The sequence below is a fragment of the Neomonachus schauinslandi genome, chromosome 2 (genome assembly GCF_002201575.2).
Source record: "Neomonachus schauinslandi chromosome 2, ASM220157v2, whole genome shotgun sequence".
Lineage (NCBI taxonomy): Eukaryota > Metazoa > Chordata > Mammalia > Carnivora > Phocidae > Neomonachus > Neomonachus schauinslandi.
In genome coordinates, this window is record NC_058404.1 from 37,779,149 (window position 1) to 37,802,405 (window position 23,257).

Sequence of the window (23,257 nt, forward strand, 5' to 3'; positions counted from 1 at the left end):
GAAAAACTGACATACAATCTCATATGAGTTTCAGGTGAACAGGACAATGATTTGACATTTGCATATATTACAAACTGATCACCACAGTAAGTCAAGTTACCATCTGTCACCATACAAAGTTAATACAATATTATTGACGGTATTCCCCATGCTGCACTTACATCTCCATGACTTATTTATGTTATAACTGGAAGTTTGCACCCCTTGATCCCTTTCATCCATTTTTTCCACTCCCATTCCTTCGTTCCAGCAATAATCAATTTGTTCTCTGTATCCATCAGCCTGGGTTTCGTTTGGTTTTGTTTGTTTAGATTTCACTTATAAGTGAAATCATATAGCATTTGTATTTTTCTGTCTGGCTTATTTTGCTTAGTATAATACCCTCAAGATCTATCCATATTATCACAAATTATAAGACTTCATTCTTTTTTATAGCTGTGTAGTATTCCTGTGTGTGTGTGTGCGTGTGTGTGTGTGTGTGTGTGTGTGTGTGTGTATGTGACATCTTCTTTATCCATTCCTCCATCATTGATGGACACTTGGGTTGCTTCCATATCTTGGCTACTGTAAATAATGCTGTAAGAACATATGGGTCAGAATGATTCTTAAAAGCCAAATCTGATCATTTTAGTCTCCTGGCTTAAGACTCTCCAATGTATTCTGGTTGCGCTTAAAATCTAAAACTTCTTAAAATGGCTTTTAAGTAGAGTCTTCCATTCTACATATTGGCTTACACCCATTGTTCCAGTTTCATATCAATAGTGCCCTTTCACATTCAGAGATGCCCCAGTTTGGATGATGAATTACATTGTCACCCTTCCCCTAAAAATCTCAGTGGTCTGCCACCTACTTTGTAACCCTTCTAGCCTCTTCTACCATCACACCTGCTGTGTTTTGCCCCAGTTACGCTTGCCTTCTGTCTATCCTCAGATGCTGTTCCCTCTCCTTAGAATCTTCCCTTACCTTTTTACCTAGTTAATGCCTGTGCACCCCTCAGATGCCACTTAGGAATCACTGCTCAGAGAAATATTCCTTCAGTTCCCAAACACGTCGCCTCTCCTGAATGATCTCTCTCAGCACCATGTCCACTCAACCATAGCATTTATCAGAGTTGCCATTTCAATTGAGGGAAAGGACTCTGGGTCTGGCTTTGCTCATCACTTACTCTGTGTCTGGAATAAGCACAAAGCAATTATTAATAGATTATATGGATAAATAATCATTGCATTACAAAATAAAAGAAATATCCGAGATTATAAACAATCCACCGATCCAGTTTATTTATGAATCGTAATATTGGTTACCAGAGAATATTTAAATTGCAGTTAATTAAAATCAGAAATCAACAAGTGGTCATGTAGTCCAGAGAAGGAAACAATCCATGAACGATTAATGACCTGTCCAAGATCTCTCACCCTTTCTTGAAGTCCAAGTGAAATGCAGATAGGACTAACAGTTTTCTGTTTTATTTCTAGGTGACAAGACTTGCATTGAGAAACCTTAAAATCCCTTCCAGGCTCAGATATTCATTGGTTACAATTTAACTTTACTTTTGCCTTGATAGCACTTTTCCCCCCTTTTACTGTTCCCCTTCCTTCTCCTTCTCTCCTTTTTGCATTGTTAGCCATGAAAGCAGAGAACTGATGTCCAGGACACTATATCAGAATGCAAAAACAAAAACAAAACATAAAAATGAAAAATCTGTATGGAGAAATGGATGGGCAGGAAAAACACATTAAAGACGCTTATTCTTGGTTTCCAGAGAATTTCAAGTCATAAATCCACCTTGAATGTTTCCATCCCCCATTACAACAATGGATACAATGGATAATGAGAAATCAAACAAACTAATTTGTCAATTCTAGGATGTGACATCATGACCATTCATTTCTGGGGTTGCTAATGCCAGCCAGTGACCTTTTAGAATTATGTACAGCTGAAATGTGAAGAGGAAATTTAATTAGAAAAGGTCAACAATCACTCAATGCACCAATAAAACAAGATTTTTTTCCTTTACAATAAAATCTCAAAAATTAAAAAAAAAAACACAACATCCTATCTTCTGATATACATTCAGTCCTTATAGCCCAAACTCTAATGACTATGTAAATTATATGGAGGATAATATTTGCTGAGTTCTTGAGTATCTGAAGTCATAGACATTCCTTTAAAGGTCAGCTGTAAAACCAAGTTAATAACTCTGAAGAAAAATGTCTTTTTCCCATCAGGAATTCACAATAAAAATAATCTCCTTCTCTACACAATTTTAACTATGCCCGGCAAAAACAGACAAATTATACATGATTACAAGACTACTTGGCTATTCAGTGTCACAGATCAAGAGGAACGGTTCCTGTTGCAGCAAGTAATGGCCCTGTACCATATTCACTCACATATGCTTCCATAGAGAGTTTCGATGGGGCTTCAAGAATGACACGCTCAAACAGCCACATTTTTAATATCTATTAAAGTCACTGTGCCATGACTGAACAACGCCACCTGTGAGCAGAAGGGAGGGGAATACAAGCAACTGCGCTGTGCACGTGGCTGAGGGGAGTGCGCACTGTCACCCGGAGCCGTTCCAAATATCTGACTCTCTTCCAGCTAGACTAAAATATTGGCACTGGATAACAGTCAAGGAATGACAAGACATACGTGTTCCTCCAAGCCCCCGATGTGCTAATGCCAACACCATATTTTTCCCTCTTTGTATTAGTTTAGTTTCTTTAAAACAAGAATGTTATTGGACACCGCAATATTTTCTCAGTTCTCTAGTTCCTTGGCAATTACTTATGGCTTCTACAGAAACCATCTCTCTTGGCAGCATTTAGTCCTCAAATACAGACCGATGAATTTCCCCACCAGCTCACTCTCATCAGTCTATTTTGTGTTTTCTCCTGATCAAATATAATATCAGAAAGAATGTCACCCTTACCCAGTGCCTTAGGGGAAAGAAGTGACAGTTGTCAGGCACCTACCCCCCAGGCCCTGCCCTCCTTACTCCTTATGTTTTCAGGATCACTTTCATTCCTCACGGGAGTCATGGGATATATGGGCTGTTGCCACCATTTTTCAGGTGGCAAAACTAAGTGTATGAAAGATCAAGAACTTGACAAAAGTCATCCCACTAGCAGGAATTATAGGCCATATTCAATCTCAGGGCAGTCCCCAGTGTCTGTGCTCATTCCTTTACATGACACAGAATCAGCTGGCTCCATAGTATCTGCCTCTCAGATTTTCAATATGTGTTAAGGCTATCAACCTTCAGTAGGGACCTGAGGAAAAAAAAGTATGTGGCTAAGATGACCCAGTGAACATCACCCCAATCCACTGGAGCCCTAAGTTGAAGAATTCCCTGAGCCACTCCCATAAAGAATGTTCTACAGGAATCTAGCCCTACCAATGTCACCAATACGTGAGATGGCTGACCCAGAAGTGAAAGCACGTTCTTAAAGAAATGCAATGCATCGAAGGCTGCTGGGTGGAAAAGGCCCAAGAGTCAGATGACCTCTAGTTTTCTGTGCTTCTTTCCTCTCTGAACTTTATCTCATTTACAAAATTGGCCTCGCAATGCTCACACGATAAAACTCTCTGAAAATTATGTAAGACCACATATGCAGAGCTCCCAGTATTGTCTGTGATAGGTACAGGTGCATGAGACACGTTTGCTGGATCCAAGTCCAAAAAGGCATTTTACTTCACATTAGTAGAACTCAGTGCATCACCCCTATTTTTCTTTTTTTTTTAAAGATTTTATTTATTTATTTGAGAGAGAGAGAGAATGAGAGAGCACATGAGAGGGGGGAGGGTCAGAGGGAGAAGCAGGCTCCTCGCTGAGGAGGGAGCCCGATGTGGGACTCGATCCAGGGACTCCAGGATCATGACCTGAGCCGAAGGCAGTCACTTAACCAACGGAGCCACCCAGGTGCCCACCCCTATTTTTCAAATGTGTTTTCTCAAGGCTTTCTGGTGTTTATCAGGGCACATTCATCATCGTCTCAGCATTACCTGCACCAAATCCAGGTCACACAAAGTTATAAATGTATCTCGTATTCTAATGGCACAACCCTTGGCTGCTTCTAGGGCAAGAAGAAAATATATATATTCCTAAAAGAACACATCAACCTAAACAAAGCCAAACAGTCACAAACCAGAATGTAGTGAAGGAAACAGACTTCTTTTTTCTGCAAGAATAATATTCTGAGCATGAGGAATGCCCAGGGGTTACTAAGGAGAAACAGAATGGGCACATGGGGTCACCTAATGGGAAGACAGCAGGCATGATTTATGACATAGCCTTAAGAGAGTAAAGACTCACTGTGCTGTGTGGGACAAAGGGAAGAAGGGAGGCACGATCCTCTCACACCCCTCCCTGCAGCCGGGGGAGAGATGGAGATAAATGGACCCAGACACATACGGGCAGACATTTGATTAAAAGTGAGTGGTAAAATTTTTTCAGGGAAGAGTTGGTATTTAAGAGAAGAACAAACTTATGTTTTGTGAGATTCTAAGATATGAACCAAGGAAATCCATCAGGGAAAAAAACTGAGATAGGAAAGTTTGCTTGAGATGCAGACACCTGAAAAGAGGAAACACAGCAGACAGGGAAGAGAGCTGAAGAACCCGGCTGCCACATGCTAGTGAGCCATCAAGCTGAGTCTAGGGGCTCCCACACACCCTTGCTGGCCCCTTGGAAAGGAAAGCCAACATACAGACTGACATCTCAGAGCTGAAGTTAGAGAATTCTGTGGTCCCCGGAATTCTTTTACTCTAACTACCCTCATCCAGTAAGTATGATCCACCTGTTTGCCCTGGAGGCAATGCCAAAATGTCCTCCAGAGAAGAACTTCCTGATTATCAGTTTCCTTTTTTCTTATGGCTGAAATTGGGTGGGAATGTGGAAAGGACATTTACCTCCATTAGCTGCACATCAACTCCTTCATGAACAGTCTTGATTGGTAGTACAATAGAGTCAAGCTTCCAGGGCAGACAGGAGAAGACAGGCAACAGTTGGTCAAAGAACAGCTGCTGAGAAGGCAGCTAATAAGTGAACAGGGTAGGTACAGACAGGCGAGACAGAGCCAGAACACGTGGGTCCCCACCAGAAACACCTGCTGTAGAGACCAGCCTGTGCTATGACAGCATGACCTCCCAAATCCTCTCCCTGTCCTTATATTTTTCCTATTTGAAGACGACCCACATGAGACCAAGAACCTGGTGGAGATCCTCATAGAAACAATGTCCATGACTTTCAGTTCTTCCTGAACGAACCCAATTTAACAAAATCTTTTAACAAGGCACTTTGATAGGGACATAACTAAAATATAATTTCATGGTAATACTCTGTAAGATTTCCCATGCAGATGATAGCGTTTTTATTAAAACTATTTTAATCATAATTGTTTTAAAGAAAAAATAGGATAACATCTTATTATGAGAATATGAACAATAATTTATGGAACGTCTCTGTGGGAAGGAGTAAAAAGACGAATAAGTTATGAGAGCCCTGCCCTCATAAAGTCTAAAACTTACCATCTCTGCCTTTTAAACTAAGGAGGAACAGGACAGACCCACTGGAAGTCACTGGATCTAGGTCTTAAGACCACATCTGAGTTATTCCAGCTCTCTAAATAACCCCAGTCCTCCTACTAGAAGCACATTATTTAACCATCAACAACTTCAGCATCTCTCTCTCTCTAGAAGCCCTCCAAAAAACTCCCTGCTGTCTTCATTCAGGATACTAGGGTTCTGATTCTCTCCCCTCCTGCCCCTGCCCTTGGTGACTGCCTTGAATTCATTCAGCACCCTGTCCCGACTTTGGACATCATTGTACCTGTACGGAACCTCTAGCCTGTGCTTCTGTGGGATCCAACTCCTGGGATGGTACCCGGCTTGGCCTCATACTCCAATAAAAAAGTAGAAAAACGTCGCTGGAAGAAACTCTGAGGACAAAAGTCCACCAGACACTTCTCCCTTGCTGTCCCCTACCCCGCAGCTGGAGGCAAATTCACCTCTATGCAACTTTAGTTCTGCTCAGCCAGGACCAGCTTGGACAACATGGAGAAAGTGTTTTCCTTACAATCCACCCTGATTCTCAGATCTTCCTGCTCTCTGGCTTGTGCCCTTAAGGGTAAAGACTACCCTGCCTGCAGGAGGGGCAGCAACCACCTAGTGCAAGTTCTGAACTGGAAGTCCTTCAGAAACCTCCTTTTGTTTCACATCCAATACCCAGCTGATCCATTTTTACCAACTTATACCTCAAATCTATGTATTTCTCATTGTTTGCTGCTGCCATCAGCCTCACCCACGTCCATACTCTCAGTGGCCTCCTAAAAGCCTGATGCTCAACTGTTCACCTCTGTTCCTTTCTCCACTAGTCCCTTCTCCACATCTGACGTCAGTGCCTGCTTCCATCTCTGAACACCAGCCACACTGGCTTTCATTTTCTACCTTAAGTGCACCATGATTTCTTTGACTGCAGGGCCTTTGAACATGCTGCCCCCTCTGCTTGGCATTCTTCTGCTTCCCCTCACCTCTTTGACTAGTTAATCCTCACTCATCTTTCAGACACAGCTGAAGCATCAGTTGTTCAGGGAAAGCTTCTCTGATCCCAAAGACCTATGACTTCCCCATTCTATGCTTTTCCATTACTTTCCTTTATATATTTGTATGATTTAAAAAAAAAAAAATAGTGGCCATTTCCCCCACTGTCCTATAAACTCTATAAATAGCAACTGTATCTGTCTTCTTCAATACGAAATTCTTAGCAATCAATATAGTACCTGACTCGTAGTAGGAAGTCAATTAATATTTCTTTAAAAAAAGAATAAATAAATGAAGACTACACAGTAACAGAGAGCTCCAGTTCCAGTGCCAAATTGTATTGTGTTTGCATCTTGGCTATATCACCCTCAAGGTCTGTGAGTTGAGATAAGATATTTGACCTAAGCTTCAGACTTCAGCCCCTTTTTAAAAAAATTTTTAAAGATTTTTTTTAAATTTTTAAGTAATCTCTATACCCAACTCAGAACCCCGAGATCAAGAGTCGCATGCTCTTCTGACTGAGCCAGAAGCTCAGAAGGGCCCCTTAACCCCTTTTTAAATAGAGGCAATAAAGATTCCTACTTGCATTTGTAAAGTTCAAATGAAATATCTAGCAAGTATTTAGCATAGAGCTTAATGCAAAAAGAGGGCTTAATTAGTGACCTGCTAACAAGGGAATGATCCAAGGATATGTCAACAGTAGAATCAAAGACCCACTACACTTTCTCTGTTGTGGCAAAAAAAAAAAACAAAAAAACTCATAGCTGTCTTTTGGGGCATCCTTTTCTTCCTCCCCTCTGGATCAGATTTTAGATCGAAGTAATAAGTATGATATATATGATTTTCAGAACCACAGTCCCAAGCTAGAGGCCTAGTCTGGGGCCCAGAGAATCAGATAGCCAAACGCCATGCTGCACATTCGCATTAATGAGGAGTTCTGGACTTTTTCATTTAAATTATTATCTGTGTATCTGTAAAACAAAATTTTGATTCTACTTTTGGGTACACTTTAGAGAGGAAATACTGGTCTTTGCGGGACATACCATTGATTTGTAGTGACAAGAACGAGTATTCTAAATCAGAATTATCTCAAAAAAGCCAGAGTTCTGGTTTACCCTGAGCTGGCTTTGCTGTGTAGATGGCATAAGAAACCAACTGTCCTTGTTGCTTCCACAGTGCTGCAGGCTTCAAACAAATTCCCTTAACATGACTCCTTCCTACATTTCAAGCTATTTGCATTGAGAGAGCCTAAGCAAAAAGCAACAGTGTCGATTCTCGCTCAGAAGTTTGGAATAGTACTTCCTACTGGTCAAAACCTTCAACCTGCTGGCCACTAAGAAATTAAAACTCAAAAGGAACAAAGACAAGGCAGCTTTGAGAATCTGGAATGACACAAAGGAATCATTCCTGCAAGTAGAGAGACACACAACGAGAGGAGTGACAAACCCCCTCTTTCTTCACCAAAACTGTCCACCTCACACAGCAAATGGGTCCTGTAAAGGGCTGGAGGGAAAACATTTTAGGCTTGTGGGATATTGAGTCTATTGCAGCAACCCCGCTCTGCAGCTGCCCTGTGCATAGAGCGGTAAAGGATTGAGTGTGGCTGTGTTCCAAAAAGACTTTATCTGTGGACATGAAAATTTGAAGTTCGTGTATTTTTCATGCGACAATATATTCTTCTTTTGATTCCCAACCCCCGAACACGTAAGCCTGTAAAAAACATTCTTGGTTTGCAGACCTCACAAGAATAGTCAGTGGCCTGCGTCTGTCCAGTAGTTGTTTCTGACCCTTGTTTTACAAATCTGCACAACCTCACACTTACTGGTGTGCTAAGTGCCCTTCAGGTGTTCTACAGGAAGACCGCAGGCCTGCCCCCACCTGGACTAGAGAAGTTGTATATTGCACAGTGGAGACAGAACATGTGACCCAATAGACAAAAATTAAAAACTCAGTGAAAAAACACTCCACACACCCTTTACAGTTTATCTTGCAGCTTCACAAAGAGGAAGCTTTTATTTGAGTCCCTTAACGACTCTGAGAGGTAGGCAGGGCAGCGTTTATAGGCCTTGATTATAACCACAGCAATTAAGGTTTAGAAAGTCCAAAACAAAGTTGTAAAACTAATATATGTAGCCGAGCCAGGGACAAAATCCCTACTTCTAGCTCTAAATGCACAGCTGGAAGCCAAAGCACACAGCTTTCTTTTTTTTTTTTTTTTTAATTTTATTTTATTATGTTATGTTAGTCACCATACAGTACATCATTAGTGTTTGATGTAATGTTCCATGATTCATTGTTTGCGTATAACACCCAGTGCTCCATGCAATACGTGCCCTCCTTAATACCCATCACGGGGCCAAAACGCACCTTCTTTGAGAAATGCTCATGAATTGAGCTGCAGACCACTTGAGAAAACCACATTTTGACAAAGTAAATGCTAATATTACACACAGTATACGTTTGGACCTTTCCCCACCATCCCACACTTCGCTTTTGTTTCCACTGCTGCACTGAGTGAATTCTGTGTCCCCCACATTCACATCCACCTTGAACAGGTGGCATTTGAAAATAGGGTCTTTGCAAGTGAATTAATTACAATGAGGTCATGCCAGATTGTTACAGTGGGCTCTAAATCCAATGACAGTCATCCCTATGAGAGGAGAGAACACATAGAGACCCACACAAGGGAAGACCGGGTGAAGATAGAAGCAGACTGGCGTGACGCAGCTGCGAGCCAAGGAACGTTAAGCGCTGCCAGCAACCACCAGCAGCGAGGAGAGAAGCACAGAACCGATTTTCAATCAGAGCCTCCAGAGGGAGGCCCTGCCTGCACCATGATTCAGACTCAGAGCCTCTAGAACTGTGAGAAAATAAATTTCTGTTGTTTTTACCCACGCAGTTTGTGGTACTTTGTTACAGGAGTCCTGGGAATCTAACAGAGCCGTCCACTGGCATTTTACACTCTAGAAATACCTTTGATTTTTGTTTCCCTGAAGACATTACTCATGTTGACTCCCCACTCAGAAGAGTCCTTTGCAGGGTGCCTGGGTGGCTCAGTGGGTTAAGCGTCTGCCTTCAGCTCAGGTCATGATCCAGGGTCCTGGGATCGAGCCCTGTGTTGGGCTCCTGCTCAGCGGGAACCTGCTTCTCCCTCTCACTGTCCTTCTGTCTCTCTCCCTGCTTGTGCTCTCTCACTCTCTCTCAAATAAGTAAATAAAATCTTTAAAAAGGACATTAGGAGAAGGAAAGGAATAATGGAAGGGGGAGGGATTCGGAGGGAGAGATGAACCATGAGAGACTATGGACTCTGAGAAACAAACTGAGGGTTTTAGAGGGGAGGGTGAGGGGGGATGGGTTAGCCCGGTGATGGGTATTAAGGAGGGCACGTACTGCATGGAACACTCGGTGTTATACGAAAACAATGGATCGTGGATCACCACGTCAAAAACCAATGATGTACTGTATGGTGACTAACATAACATAATAAAATTTAAAAAAAAAAAAAAAAGAAGAAGCAGAAGAGCCCTTTGCCACCCTTATTCGCTGGGCTCACCCACTTGAATCCCTCAAGAATCAGTTCAGTAACGCTTTCTCCAGGCAACTTTGTCCAGCCCCATCCTACCGGAGAGGTTGGGGCCCCCCCGTGTGCCAGACGATGCCCCGGGAGATGTCTATGGTAGGCCCTGCATAGCCATCACACTGTCCTAGAGGACATGACTGCACACTGGGCACTGCCCCCCAACTAGACCCTCATCTCTGTTGAGGAAGGGTCCGTGCACCCCTAGTACTTACTAGACGCTCACTACCCACCTCAGGAAGTGACATGGCAAGCTAGTTTGCAGCACCAGAGGAATTTTCTTTGGTTTTGTTTCCTATTTCCCCAGCCTCGTCTCTGCCACTTACCAGTGGTGTAACCAGAATCAAGTGACTTAATTTCTCTATTTCAGCTTGCTTTTCTGTAAAGTGGGGATAATGATAGTTCCTACCCTACACGGGAGTGAGGATTAAATGTGTTAATGTATGTAAAGCATTTAGACTTGTAAGTGGGAAGTGTCTGCTGAGCTCCAGCTATTAATACTTTGCCCCAAAACAGCAGTGCTCTCTGGCTCTGGACCCAGCAATGGCTTCAATGCCTAAATATAAGATACAATTTCAAGATAATGTGGGAGAAGCATAGGAATAGAACTTAGGGAAGCAAGGAGGGTCTCAATCTCAGGCCTGACCAGTTTTGGCAAGTCATGGTACTTCTTTGGGCCTTATTTTCACTTTTGTCACAAGTTAGGGTTAGGTTAGATAGAGTCCTCCAGGCCCGAAACCCAGGATTTTAGGGACCCATGAAAGTGATTCTGGAGATTCTCCAGCTCTGCTGAATGTTCCAGACCTATAGGAAATCATTTAAGTATTTAAAAGTGATGAGCTTGATCACACTAACCAAATGTCAAGTTTCTCAATTTAGAGAAATTAACTCCATGCAAAAACACTATTTACTTAATACTAACTGGTGACTTTTGTTGGCAGTTACTTATCCTTACAGAATAAAAATAAAACTAAATCATCTTTTTACTTAAAAATCTTGTTTCTTAAGTAGATATTTCTTTTTCCCAAAGCAGGTGAGAAGATACTAAAAAGTAACTTGAAAACCTGAGACTTTCAATGGACTAGATGGTCTCTAAAGTCCTTTTTGGCTCTAATGCTCACAAGATTACAGAAAATTTCTCTAAGGCAATCAATTATAACAATTTATTTCACATTTAATTTTACTCTGTCGCCTCAGGAGGAAAATGTCTCACTCTAAAGTTTCAGGGGAAAAAAACATAGAATATCCAGATGAGGGTTCTAAAGAGTAAAGCTTACAAAAGGGGTAATTTAAAAAGCTGGGAATGCCAAGAGAGGAGGAAGAAATTAATTTTATGTTTTTGAGAAACAACAAGAAAGTCAAATGACCTGGAGTAGAAATGACAATAGACCGTGGGAATAATCATAGGCCCTTCCGTTCATCTGGATGTAAATTTAGAGTTAGTGTGTATTCCCAGAAGGCTAAGAACTGTGGAGGGAGGACCAGCTGCTGTTACTTATCAGCCCCATCAGTTTTAGGAATCAGTGTAGGCCCCAGGTTCATGCATAGTCAGGGCGTGGAAACTCAGCAACAAGTTTTCTCTGCTTTCAGAAGTCACTCACTTTGTTGGGTATTCAGGGCAGAACTGTTCTCAGTCAGGTAAGACTGGGATACAAAGCTGTCACAGCCCCTGGAAGCAGAGCAGTGGGGAGGATGGGCAAGAATGGAGGCGAGTGGAACAGAGTGTTACATTCTTCAAAGAACACAGGGTATTTGTGGATAGGGGACCAATAATAATAATGCCTGGAGAAGGACCTTTGAAAACTAAGTCCTGAATAAATGAGTTCTCTCATTTGGGCCTTATGATAAAACTGTACATTAGATGTTCTTTTTATCCCCATTTTACAACCCCATGGAAATAAAGACCAACCAAATGAGAAAAAGAAGGCTATTTATTCAGAGCTTCCCATAGCCAGGATGTTAGTCACCGTCACGGGCATTTGGAGAAGACTCACAAGCAAGATAAGTGGGAGAGCTTTGTAACAAGATAAAGGGGAGGCCTCAGGTATGCCCTGATTGGAGGCTGTTCATGTGTGAAAGCTGTAGGCAGACAAACTAGAAGTACACATCCCTATGTGATTGGTTAGGGGTACATATTTGGCGTTCTCTGGTTGGTTCCAAGTTGGAAGCAGAGACAAAAATTAGGAAAGCTATGAGGTATTAATCAAGTCCAGACTATTTGGGGCCTATTGTTTCAGGGGTTATTGTTTGGCTTCCTGGATTGTTACTAGAGATAGTGGTCTGACTTCCTATAAGTTTAACTTAGGCAGGCTTCCTGGGCTGGTTACTATACATTAATGGGTTGGTTTCCAAGGCTGGTTGCGATAGGTTGTGGGTCAAAGTTCTATTTTTATTCATTTATTTTTAATTTCTTTTTAGGGTTAAAGTATAGTTGAAACCCGATGTTATCTTAGTTTCAAGTGTATCAAAGTTCTCTCTCTCTCTCTCTCTCTCTCTATATATATATATATGGCTGGCCATTGTCTATTTGTATATTGTTTTCCAATCCTTAGGTATGGGTCTGTACAAAAGAATGTTGGCCAAATAATTACCAACATTAACTTTCACAGCCCTAGTGAGGAACTGGGGTGGCTTCCATGCTGTATCTGGTACATCAAAATGCCTAAGCAAATGATGTATTCACCTATGAAAGGTACACACACCTTAATAAAAGCAACAACCATCTCTTTCAAAAAGTAAGTTCATTATGGGGGCGCCTGGGTGGCTCAGTCAGTTAAGTGTCCAACTCTTGATTTCAGCTCAGGTCATGATCTCAGAGTCATGAGATCGAGCCCTGTGTCGGGCTCTGCACTCAGAACAGAGTCTGCTTGAGATTGTCTCTCTCCCTCTCTAAATAAATAAACAAAACCTTGAAAAAAATTTTAAAGTAAGTTCATTATCTTTTCCTGCTTACTGATTTATCCTTATACTATGATTATAGAAAGCTATAGAAAATGATTTAATAAATAAATTTCAAGGATACACAGATTCCAGGATACACCAGAAGCAAAAGTTCTCAAAGGGCTCTTTGGTAAAGAATCTTTGCAAATACTTCTTGCTCTAAAAATCCAAACATCTTCTCCTCCATAAACTGTCCCCAGTGCTACTGTCAGAACCGGAGCCTGAGTGGGGTAAATCATGGGTCTGACCAGAATGGCCAAGACCATGTCCTCAAGTCACACCAGTGTGAGTCTCAGTGCCCCCTTTCTGTCTGCCCAGCAAGCCCTCCCTAGGAGTTCTGACATAAATAAGTACAATACTCATGATTAGAGCTTGAGTAGACTGAAAATATAATCTGTGTTCGAAGAGCTAATTGTCAACTGTCTATGAACCCTATTGTTTTTGACTGTTACGATAAGACATGAAATGGCTACTGAATGAAGGGACACAGGCATCATTGCTGGATGATTTCAGGAACTAATTCTCTTCTCTCTTCTAATAGAAACCTAATGGAAAGCAGGACTCTGCTATAGCTACAGGATTCTGAAGTTACATAAAAGCTGGCTCAGGCCAACTCTCCTGGGGCTTAGTAAGTTCTTTTGATAGGAATGCAACCAAGAATGCACCTGTCTGCTCCCTCACTCCCACCTCCACCAACTGGTACAATCCATTCAAGCCCAAAGACCCCCAGCTCAAATGCCAACTCTCAGTAACACCATCCCTGAGTGACTCGTCCTGGCATGGGTCAACTTGCCCTTTGTCTCCATAGGGCTTTGTGCGAATGTTAAATAAACACCTACACCGTGGGATTATAGCTATTTTTTTTATACAATATTTATGTCCCTCACCTGACTCTGAGTTTCTTTAAGGCAAGTCTGTGCCTTATTGATCTTTCCTCAGTATTTGGCATGTAACAGTGCACAGGGTTTTTGATCAGTGCTCCTCTCCCTGTCTTTTCTAATTCTGAAATTATGTTGGCTTTATAACTGTGGGCAAGTCACTTAACCTATCTGAATCTTCACCCCACATAATTCTCAGGAGCATGTGGAAGTGTTTTTAATGAAAGTACTACTTTGCATTTGCAGTCACTGGCTATATTTCCGAGGATTTCAAACGCCTTCTCTTTCATAGTATCTGCTTCTGCTTTTCCTTCACAAAACCCAGTAAGGAAAGTGTGATTATGATAGCCTCATTGAGGAAACAGGTTCAGAAAGATCAATTATTTGCCAAAGGTCATAAGACTAAGAGATGACAGAACTAGTCTCAGTCCCACTTCTTAGCGGCTTGAAAAGGTTTCGTGACATCTTTTGCCTCTAATATGCTCTTAAAGCTGCCTCACCACGGCAGTCAAGACAACTCCACAGTGTTCCAGATTAGTCTGTGTATGAACAGCTCATTTTGTGATGTAAGAGTTGTGCTTGGAATTCATTAATACCAGCCCTGATGCTCACTACCTGTGATCATAAGCAGTTCTCTTGTTCTCTCTTTTTCTCCTGTGAAGAATACACAAGCACAATTCTGGTCAAGTTTCTTCAGTGATCATGTATTAATTTTTAATAAGAAAAGAAGACCGGCATCTATCCGGCATCAGAAGGAGAAAGGGATCACAAGCACAAGCGAGAGAGCATACGGTATAAATCCTATGCCTGCAGCCTCCTCAGAACTCAAAGGACAAGTGATTTCTGTCCAATCTGCAGTGTTTATTGCAGAGGACCTCCGCAATGGATGGATATGAATATTCCACTCATTAGGAAAAGAAACCCCTGCTGGGAGGAAGGAATATTTATCAGTCCCTGCCTTGGCCTGGCTGAAGTAAACCCTTTGCTTTGACTTTACATCCTCAAAGCAACTTCCTCATTGTCATTTTCTTCCCAAGTGAATGTTCCCTCAGGGAGAGGAGCACTGATCAAAAACCCTGAGTATTTTTATTTGCAAGATGTGCACAGTCTTTATTATAAATGAATAAACTGGCATTCAGTTTTATACACCAAAGGAAAAATAAAATATGTAAATAGCAAAGTATCTGATATTCCTGACACGGTTTCTCCTTATGCCGTCTTTCCTACTCTTTTTCTTCTGATGGCTCCTACCTCCCCTCACCCAGTTGCTCTCTGTCCCCTCTGTACATTCTTTCTCTGCTCTGCTCTGGCACAGAATCATCATGCAGTCCCCCAACACCATACTGGCACATTTAGGCAGGAAAAAGGAAAAAGACTTGCTTACATGTAATATTTTCTGTAGTATTTAATGAGAACTATTTCTACTCCCTTAGCATTCCTGCTAAGGTGGACAAGACTTTACTTCTTAGGCTTACAAAGTTCTTAGCAAACTGAACAGGTCATCTAAGGATATCAAATGGTGCCAGATACTCACATTTTCTGACCGGAGCCTCTTGGCAGGACACCCACCATCCCTGGGGTGAAGCATGTAATACAGTCGGACTTTGCTTGCATGTTTTCGACTCTGGGAAGGAAAAGCAGAAGCAGATACTATGAAAGAGAAGGCGTTTGAAATCCTCGGAAATATAGCCAGTGACTGCAAATGCAAAGTAGTACTTTCATTAAAAACACTTCCACATGCTCCTGAGAATTATGTGGGGTGAAGATTCAGATAGGTTAAGTGACTTGCCCACAGTTATAAAGCCAACATAATTTCAGAATTAGAAAAGATAGGGAAAGAAGAAAGGTAAAAACATTGGGATGTTTAAGCCTGGAATGAATAATATATTTAATTGTCCTCAAAATAAGAACAGGTCAGAGAGAGAATAATACAAGGATCGGCTGTGATGGAAGGCTAGGTGCCCTGCCTTGTCTCATACTCCCACTGCCTTGCCCTAAGGAGCTGGGGACAGACAATGCCCCCTGGGAGTTGGCATGCATAGCATCTCCAGCAGAAGTCTCTTCGTCTGGTTCTCCCATGTTGGAGCCTCATTATAGGCTATCAAAAGAGATTTTCCAGAGTCAGATATCATGAGCAAACAAAAGATATCAAATGCGAGTTTGAGGACTGCTTAGAGCCCAAACTTCATGCAAGCAGGCAGAGCAGTTAAACAATAAACACCCCCTGCCCACAGGATTAGCAGGACTCTGGGTTTCTGCCTGTATTGAAGGGTCCGTGCCCAGCGTGGAGAAATTGATCGCATCCTAGTTCCATCTTTCCTCTATTCCTTTGCTCAACTGAGAGCCCACCTGAACTTCCCTCCCCTTTAAAGAACACTGCAGTTCTAACTTCTGAGTTGCTACGTGGAGATGGCTGAGTGAAAAGAGCTCAAACAGTCACAAGTTCAGAACCCAAGCGCAGCTCCGCTGCTCTCTGGCTGGGTGATACTGAGCAAGTCAGTCTAATTCATTTATAGCTAAAATGAGTCTCATTTCCTCTGTGTACAAAATGAACATAATATTTATTAGGGTTGCCGTGAGAATCAAATGAGGCAGTGCATACAAAAAACTGCAATCCACATAATGCTTTAACGTGTCTTACCAGCGAGGGCACCAATCCTGAACTCTGAATCTACAGTGCTAGGATGTGAATTCACCTTGAATCCATCATTACCTAATTCTGATCCCCTAACCCCTTCCTTTGCTCAGGGCTTATTTCCTTCTTCTCCGGGCTTTGGTTCCACTTTGCCTTTATTTACAGTTGGGGACCAGCCAATCTCCTGTGTGATGGCTTGCCTTCATGGATTAGCCACAAAGGCAAAGTGATTTTCAGAGAAAACACAGCAAATTGCAATTTGTTTACAGGATATGATGTAAATCCCTCCGCCTGGTTTTCCTTCTTTATCACTTTTTTCATTCCTTCATTGTGCTTCTAAAAAACATGCTTCTAAACAGTCCTTGAACACTTTCAAGGCCTTTAAATGGGTTTAAAAGTGCTAATGGGACATCAAAGATATTACTGATGTAAAAGTACTGAAGTGTGATTTTTTTTTTAAGACTTTTTTTTTTTTATTTGACAGAGAGAGACACAGCGAGAGAGGGAACGCAAGCAGGGAGAGGGGGAGAGGGAGAAGCAGGCTCCCCGCTGAGCAAGGAGCCCGATGTGGGACTACGATCCCAGGACCCTGGGATCATGACCTGAGCCGAAGGCAGACGCTTAACGACTGAGCCACCCAGGCGCCCCTGAAGTGTGATTTTGAAATATATTTGTAGCCATTTCTAGGTTGCATTGTAAGTTGTAATCAGGGGTTACCTGGAGTCCTGTTTGCCTGCGAGATTGGTAGGATGTGAAATAGAGACCTATGGGGACTTGTGCCAGATCATTTCAACAGCACTGTTCAGCTTCTTCATGCTTTTGAGAATGATGCAGTGCAGAGTAGTATAGGTTTTTTGGCAAAGAAATACGTTGATTACTAAAATCTGTACACATTTTCTAGTTTTGTTGGTTTTTTGGAAGCAAGGGGTAGTGGAAAAGTTAAGATACATCTCCAATCAAAAAAAAAGAAAAAAGAACATTTAGGGGCACCTGGGTGGCTCAGTTGGTTAAGCGACTGCCTTCGGCTCAGGTCATGATCCTGGAGTCCCTGGATCAAGTCCCACATCGGGCTCCCTGCTCGGCAGGGAGCCTGCTTCTGCCTCTGACCCTCCCCCCTCTCATGTGCTCTCTCTCTCTCTCATTCTCTCTGTCTCAAATAAATAAATAAAATCTTTAAAAAAAAAAAAACATTTAAAAACCTACAGGATGCTGACTGTGGCCACAGAGACTGGACTGGGGAAAAGCACAATAGGTAATTAGTGAAAAGACAAAGCGATACCAGTGCGAACTCAAATGTGGCTGAAGTGGGCTTTCAGTGTTGTATTTGTTACCGTAGAAGAATGGATCACAGTACCTAACACCATCAATCTGCTCAAAGTCATGGCAAAATTGGAAATCTCATAATGTGACCTGTTTTGTGGTTGGATTTCTTCTCTTTGCTAAAATACTACATTTCTTTCAAAAAGACTCTTTCCAGCAAAGGCAGAGTTCACTGGGTTATTTAATTGCAGTTGGATAAAACTAGTAAGAAACCATTAGCTGAAAAGAAAAGGGAAGTATATGGTAAGCTCTGCTGTGAAGCTATTAGTGATGAGAGATGCTTGGATCAGTGCCTTATTAGTGATTTACCCTCCACGTTCTGCCTTTGCCCCTATGTATGGGTGAAGAAAAACAGAGTTTTGGAAAATCCCACCTCCTTCTGGAACGATGGTGGAGGCATTCTAGTTAATCATTTAGCTGCTTCCCTAGTGCCTCTGTCTTCCTGCTGCTTTTCCCAGGCTGCCAGAGCTGGACCCAATGCCTTCCCTGCCCACAAGCCCACCCTGACTTAGGGCAGGATGTAAAAACCCAGAAGACAGTCCACTTCTCAGTGATGTGAGTGTGGAGTCACACCTATCCAGTTAGACTGATTGAAACCCAAAGCCACTTCCAAATGATGTCGGTTGACAAGGACAAAGAAGTTGCTAGGAGATTGCTCCCAGGTGCCCTATAACTCACCCGCCTCGGCCCACCCTGGGGCCTTCAACATCTGGGTGCAGCTCGTCTAGTGAGTCCTCTCCTTTCTTCCTGGCCTTCTCACCTCTCCCTCAAGGCGGGACACACTGAGTCACCCACAGCATCTTCCTCCAACGGGCTCCTCTCAACCCCTTACCTACAAGAAATTGCTTGAAATTTGGCATGGTAACCTCACTCCTTCCAATTTATTCTAGAAACAAACAAACAACAAACAAAAACCTTCCCACAAAAAGTTAAACTTAGATTTGAGCAAACACGCTCATTGCAGCATGACCTAACTAGGAATAGCAAATCAGGGAGGCAGTTACATGTTGGACAAGAGGCTGGTTAAAGCAGCCACTGGATGCCCTTATGTTCAGTTGGAAATGGAAAAAGTGCTTTCTATATAATGCATGTTGAATGAAAAATGCTAAAACCAAAGTTGCTTGTATACTGCGATTAAGATTATATAAATATTTGTAAGTATATCAATAAGAAGTGGAAAGGAAAAAGAAAAACAAGCATGTTTTATTAAGGTAGGGAAAGAATGGATGATTTTCATTCTTTATTTCTACAACAAATTTTCCCTTACCATAAAAGTAATAACTTCACAATGCTCAAGACATTGTAATTCCTCAATAAGTCTACTCTCTACTCATAACAATTTTGATTAGTAAAAAGCACACTGATCTGGAATGCTCTTATACTCATATGTTCATATACTGATATAATTGACCACATTTCCATCTACCCTTGTTAATGTCTTATCAACATTCAAAATGCATTATGTTTTTTTCACTGCAATACTTGGTGATTAGATAAGCCTACTTAAGCCAAGAGCAATACACATTACTTTAACTTTTAAAACTTTATTTTGGTACATACAAATGCCATGGTAAATATGTGTCCTCTTCACAATGTGGTCATTCCACTTCCAGTATATAAATGAAGATTATAGGCACAGTGGATAAATGCCATCCAGACAACCAAACTGGAAGGAAAGCCACTTCTGAAATGCATTTATGTCATCCAAATAAATATGAACAACAAAAACAAATCCTTAGGATTTTTTCAAAGATGTATCAATACCTAAAATATGCACTTGCTTTTAAGAGTTTAAAAAGACAAATTGCCAACTGAAAGGAAATGTAAGGAGAAAAAGTACCTTTCATGTTAAATGTATATATTACAGAGTTTCAGGAAAGAAAAGGGCCATTTCTTTAAGGGAAAAGCCATGAAAAAGAAATTACAATCTCTCGTTTGCACCGAAAGTCAGTCCCTGGCTCACACATTAATATTTGCATTTTAAGCAAAAGTCATTACTTTCATTCACACCACATCAACTTTAAGCTTCCCAGATAGGCCAGAAATTACCAACTCTTCCATTTTAATTAAAGCCTTTGCCCCTGATGCTGGGCATTGTGCGGGGGGCAGACCTATCTGCAGATTAGTTTCTTTGGCTGAAACAATCTCCTGGCACTCAAAGAAATCGTCTAAAGAGGAAATTCAGGCCAGCCTTCTCTTTGGCGGGATAAAGAACAAGACAAACCTCTATTTCAGATGTATTGTGTGAAAGAAGGGGGTGGACCACATCGAAATAGAATGGCTTTGTGCTTCACCTAAATAGCCATCTTCCATTATCACATACCCTTTAAAAATTCACAACTCAAATTTGCTTCCAACAAGGCTACTGGTTTCTGGTCTCATAAAATGTGAAGATAACAAACTAACTTAGTATTTGCATAATGCTCCAAACAGCGTTCAAACCCCTTTGACATTTACCATCTCATTTTATCCTCAAGTCACAGTTGTGAGGCTGGCAGGAGAGGTGTTATTTCAAATCAGCTTTAAGATCCATTCCTGATTTCCTAATTAAGTAAGTGTTCACCATTTTATTTCATCTTAGGTATCTAACTATACCTCTTCCAGAAACTAGCTTAAATAAGCCAAAGACTATAAGAAAAAGGGAAAACCTGAAACAGACTGATAATTACAGAAGAGTGATTCTCACATGCCACCAATTTTGAGCTGTTTCTACTCATTCTAGGGTAAAGAAGAGCTGATTAAGGGAAGGACAACAAATACCAAGGGTCTAACTCCCCAGCTACCTGAGAATGATTGGCATATGTGAGATGGGGGCTCCACCTCTTGGGAAGAAGAAGGCACCCTGGCACAACCCCACTTAACACTCCCAGGTTGAGGGCCTAAGGGCTGAGCCCTGGAAAAGCTGGAGCACAACTTCACTAGGAAGTCGAGGTTAAGTGCAGATAAAACAAAGAAAACCACAAGTGTTGGAGATCCCCTCTGATGACCAGGACTCTTTCCCAGAGTGATGCATCTCTCCTTATTATCACAGGAAGGAGGCTGGATACAGAAACTCCCTTTACTTGGGGTGGAAGATGGGCTCAGAAGAGAAACAGCCCCAATGAGGAAAAAATAAATGTCCTCTGCTGGAACTGTCCAAGGACCCAGGCTCCAGGCCTCCTACATAGGCTCTGAAGTGGTCCTACAAATGGATCAGATCAAAAGATCCTGCCAGCTGTCAGGTATACCATGAAAGGATCAAAAGCCAAAGCTCACACACTAGGGACAAGTAGCAGGCCTTCATACCCTCTGTTCGGCCAAGAATCAGTGGCACCTAGGAAAAACTTCTGGACTAGAAAAGACGACTCTAGAAACCTCTCAAGGAAAAGGCATAAAGCAATTATTTGCAAAATATTTCCTGCAATAAGTAGAAGTACATTTTAAATGGCACAGGCTTCATTCATTTAATTCAAGAAAATACGGACTGAGGGTAAAAGCTAAAAGATAAGACAGCTGACTGAAATAAAGATGTACTTCCTGAGTTAATAAAGAAAGGACAGGGAAGAAAAGGGCTATTTCTTTAAGGGAAAAAGTCATTGAGCGTCTGCCTTCGGCTCAGGTCATGATCCCGGGGTCCTGGGATCGAGTCCCGCATCGGGCTCCCGGCTCTGCGGGAAGCCTGCTTCTCCCTCTCCCATTCTCCCTGCTTGCGTTCCCTCTCTCGCTCTATCTCTCTCTCTGTCAAATAAATAAATAAAATCTTGAGAGAAAGGAAGGAAGGAAGGAAGGAAGGAAGGAAGGAAGGAAGGAAGGAAGGAAATTAAAAATATCATGGTTTCATTTTGAAGGTCTTTCACATCAGTACAAGAGCAGAATCAACACTGCAGATGAGTGTGGAAGTCAACATAGAGACACTTCCTAGAAAGCAGAGAGATAGGATAAAGAAGTGGGAAAAATGATACTGGAGAAATTATTACATATGAAAGATCAAAACAAATGGAAAAATAGAATAAAAAGTCCCAAAATAGACCCAATGATTTGGAACCAAAAAGAAAACTGTATATATAGATAGATATAGATATAGATGATATAGATATTGATATATCTAACTTTGTCACTGGAAAGTTTTCTAAATAATAAAGCAAAAGAAGGACTGATAGATATAGCTTTAAAAAATAGGTATTTTTAATCTGAAATACAGAAATACATGTAAGAGGCAAACCATAAAATAGGAAAAATATTTGCAATATGTAAAATAAAATGGTTTAATACCAAAGATACAGTACTCTAACAAATGTATGAAAAAATATTAAAATAGGCAAAAGATATAAACAGGAATTGCAGAAAAGCAAATAGCTAAATGACATATAACAACTTCATCCAAATTCTACCTTATAATTTTTAAACTAAAAAATATTTTTTTGTCACTAAATGAACAAATTTACAAAATAAACATACCTATATTGGTGAAGATACAGGAAAATGAAAATTCTTGCACATAGTTCCTAGGCATGTAAAATTGATATAAGCTTCCAGGATGGAAATTTCGCTATATATATTCAAAACAGAAAAAAATTGTTCAATCCAACAATGCTACTTCTATGAATTGATTTTAAGGAAGCAGAAACATGTATTGTCATTTATTTATAATAGTGAAATTGAGAAAATAAATTAAGTATCCTAAGTGAAAGGGATAAATAGTATATCTATATGATTACTAAAACTGTCATCAAGTATATTAATAATATCAATGACATTTTAAAAATCTATGAAATAATATCAAGAAAAAAGTCAAGAATATAAATGATGCCAATTTTTTTAAACAAAAAACAAATATATATATATATATATATATGTATATATATATGTAGTATATGTGCACATAGACATAGAAAAAGTCTAGGGAGAAACATACCAAAGGGTTAACATTGCTTATCATGGATCACAGGTGATTTCAATTTTCCTTATGTATGTTTTAAAATTTTTTTTTCTGTTACCATACAACACTATCAAAATACCATTGACTATATTCCCTATGCTATACCTTTTACCTACATGACTTATTCATCCCATATCTGGAAGCTTGTACCTCCCACTCCCCTTCACCCATTTTGCCCATCACAGTCCCCTTCTGCTTTGGCAACCACCAGTTTCTTCTCTGTATTTATGGGTCGATTTCTGCTTTTTTGTTTGTTAATTTGTTCTGTTTTTACATTCCACATAGAAATGAAATCATATGGTATTTGTTTTTTCTCTGACTTATTTCACTTAGTATTATATCCTCTAGCTCCATCCATACTGTTGCAAATGGCAAGAAATCATTCTTTTTTATGGCTGAGTAATATTCCATTACACACACACACACACACATAAACACACACACAC

At 41.0% G+C, this 23,257-nt stretch overlaps 1 protein-coding gene across 1 annotated transcript in view; it reads right to left on the reverse strand.

Moving 5' to 3' along the window:
• ZMAT4 (zinc finger matrin-type 4) overlaps positions 1–23,257 on the reverse strand; it is a 360,824-nt gene that overhangs the window by 218,808 nt on the left and 118,759 nt on the right. Inside the window, exon 3 of the mRNA XM_021681530.1 lies at positions 15,473–15,562. Coding sequence (XP_021537205.1) covers positions 15,473–15,562 — 90 coding nt within the window. The remainder of the gene's footprint in view (positions 1–15,472; positions 15,563–23,257) is intronic.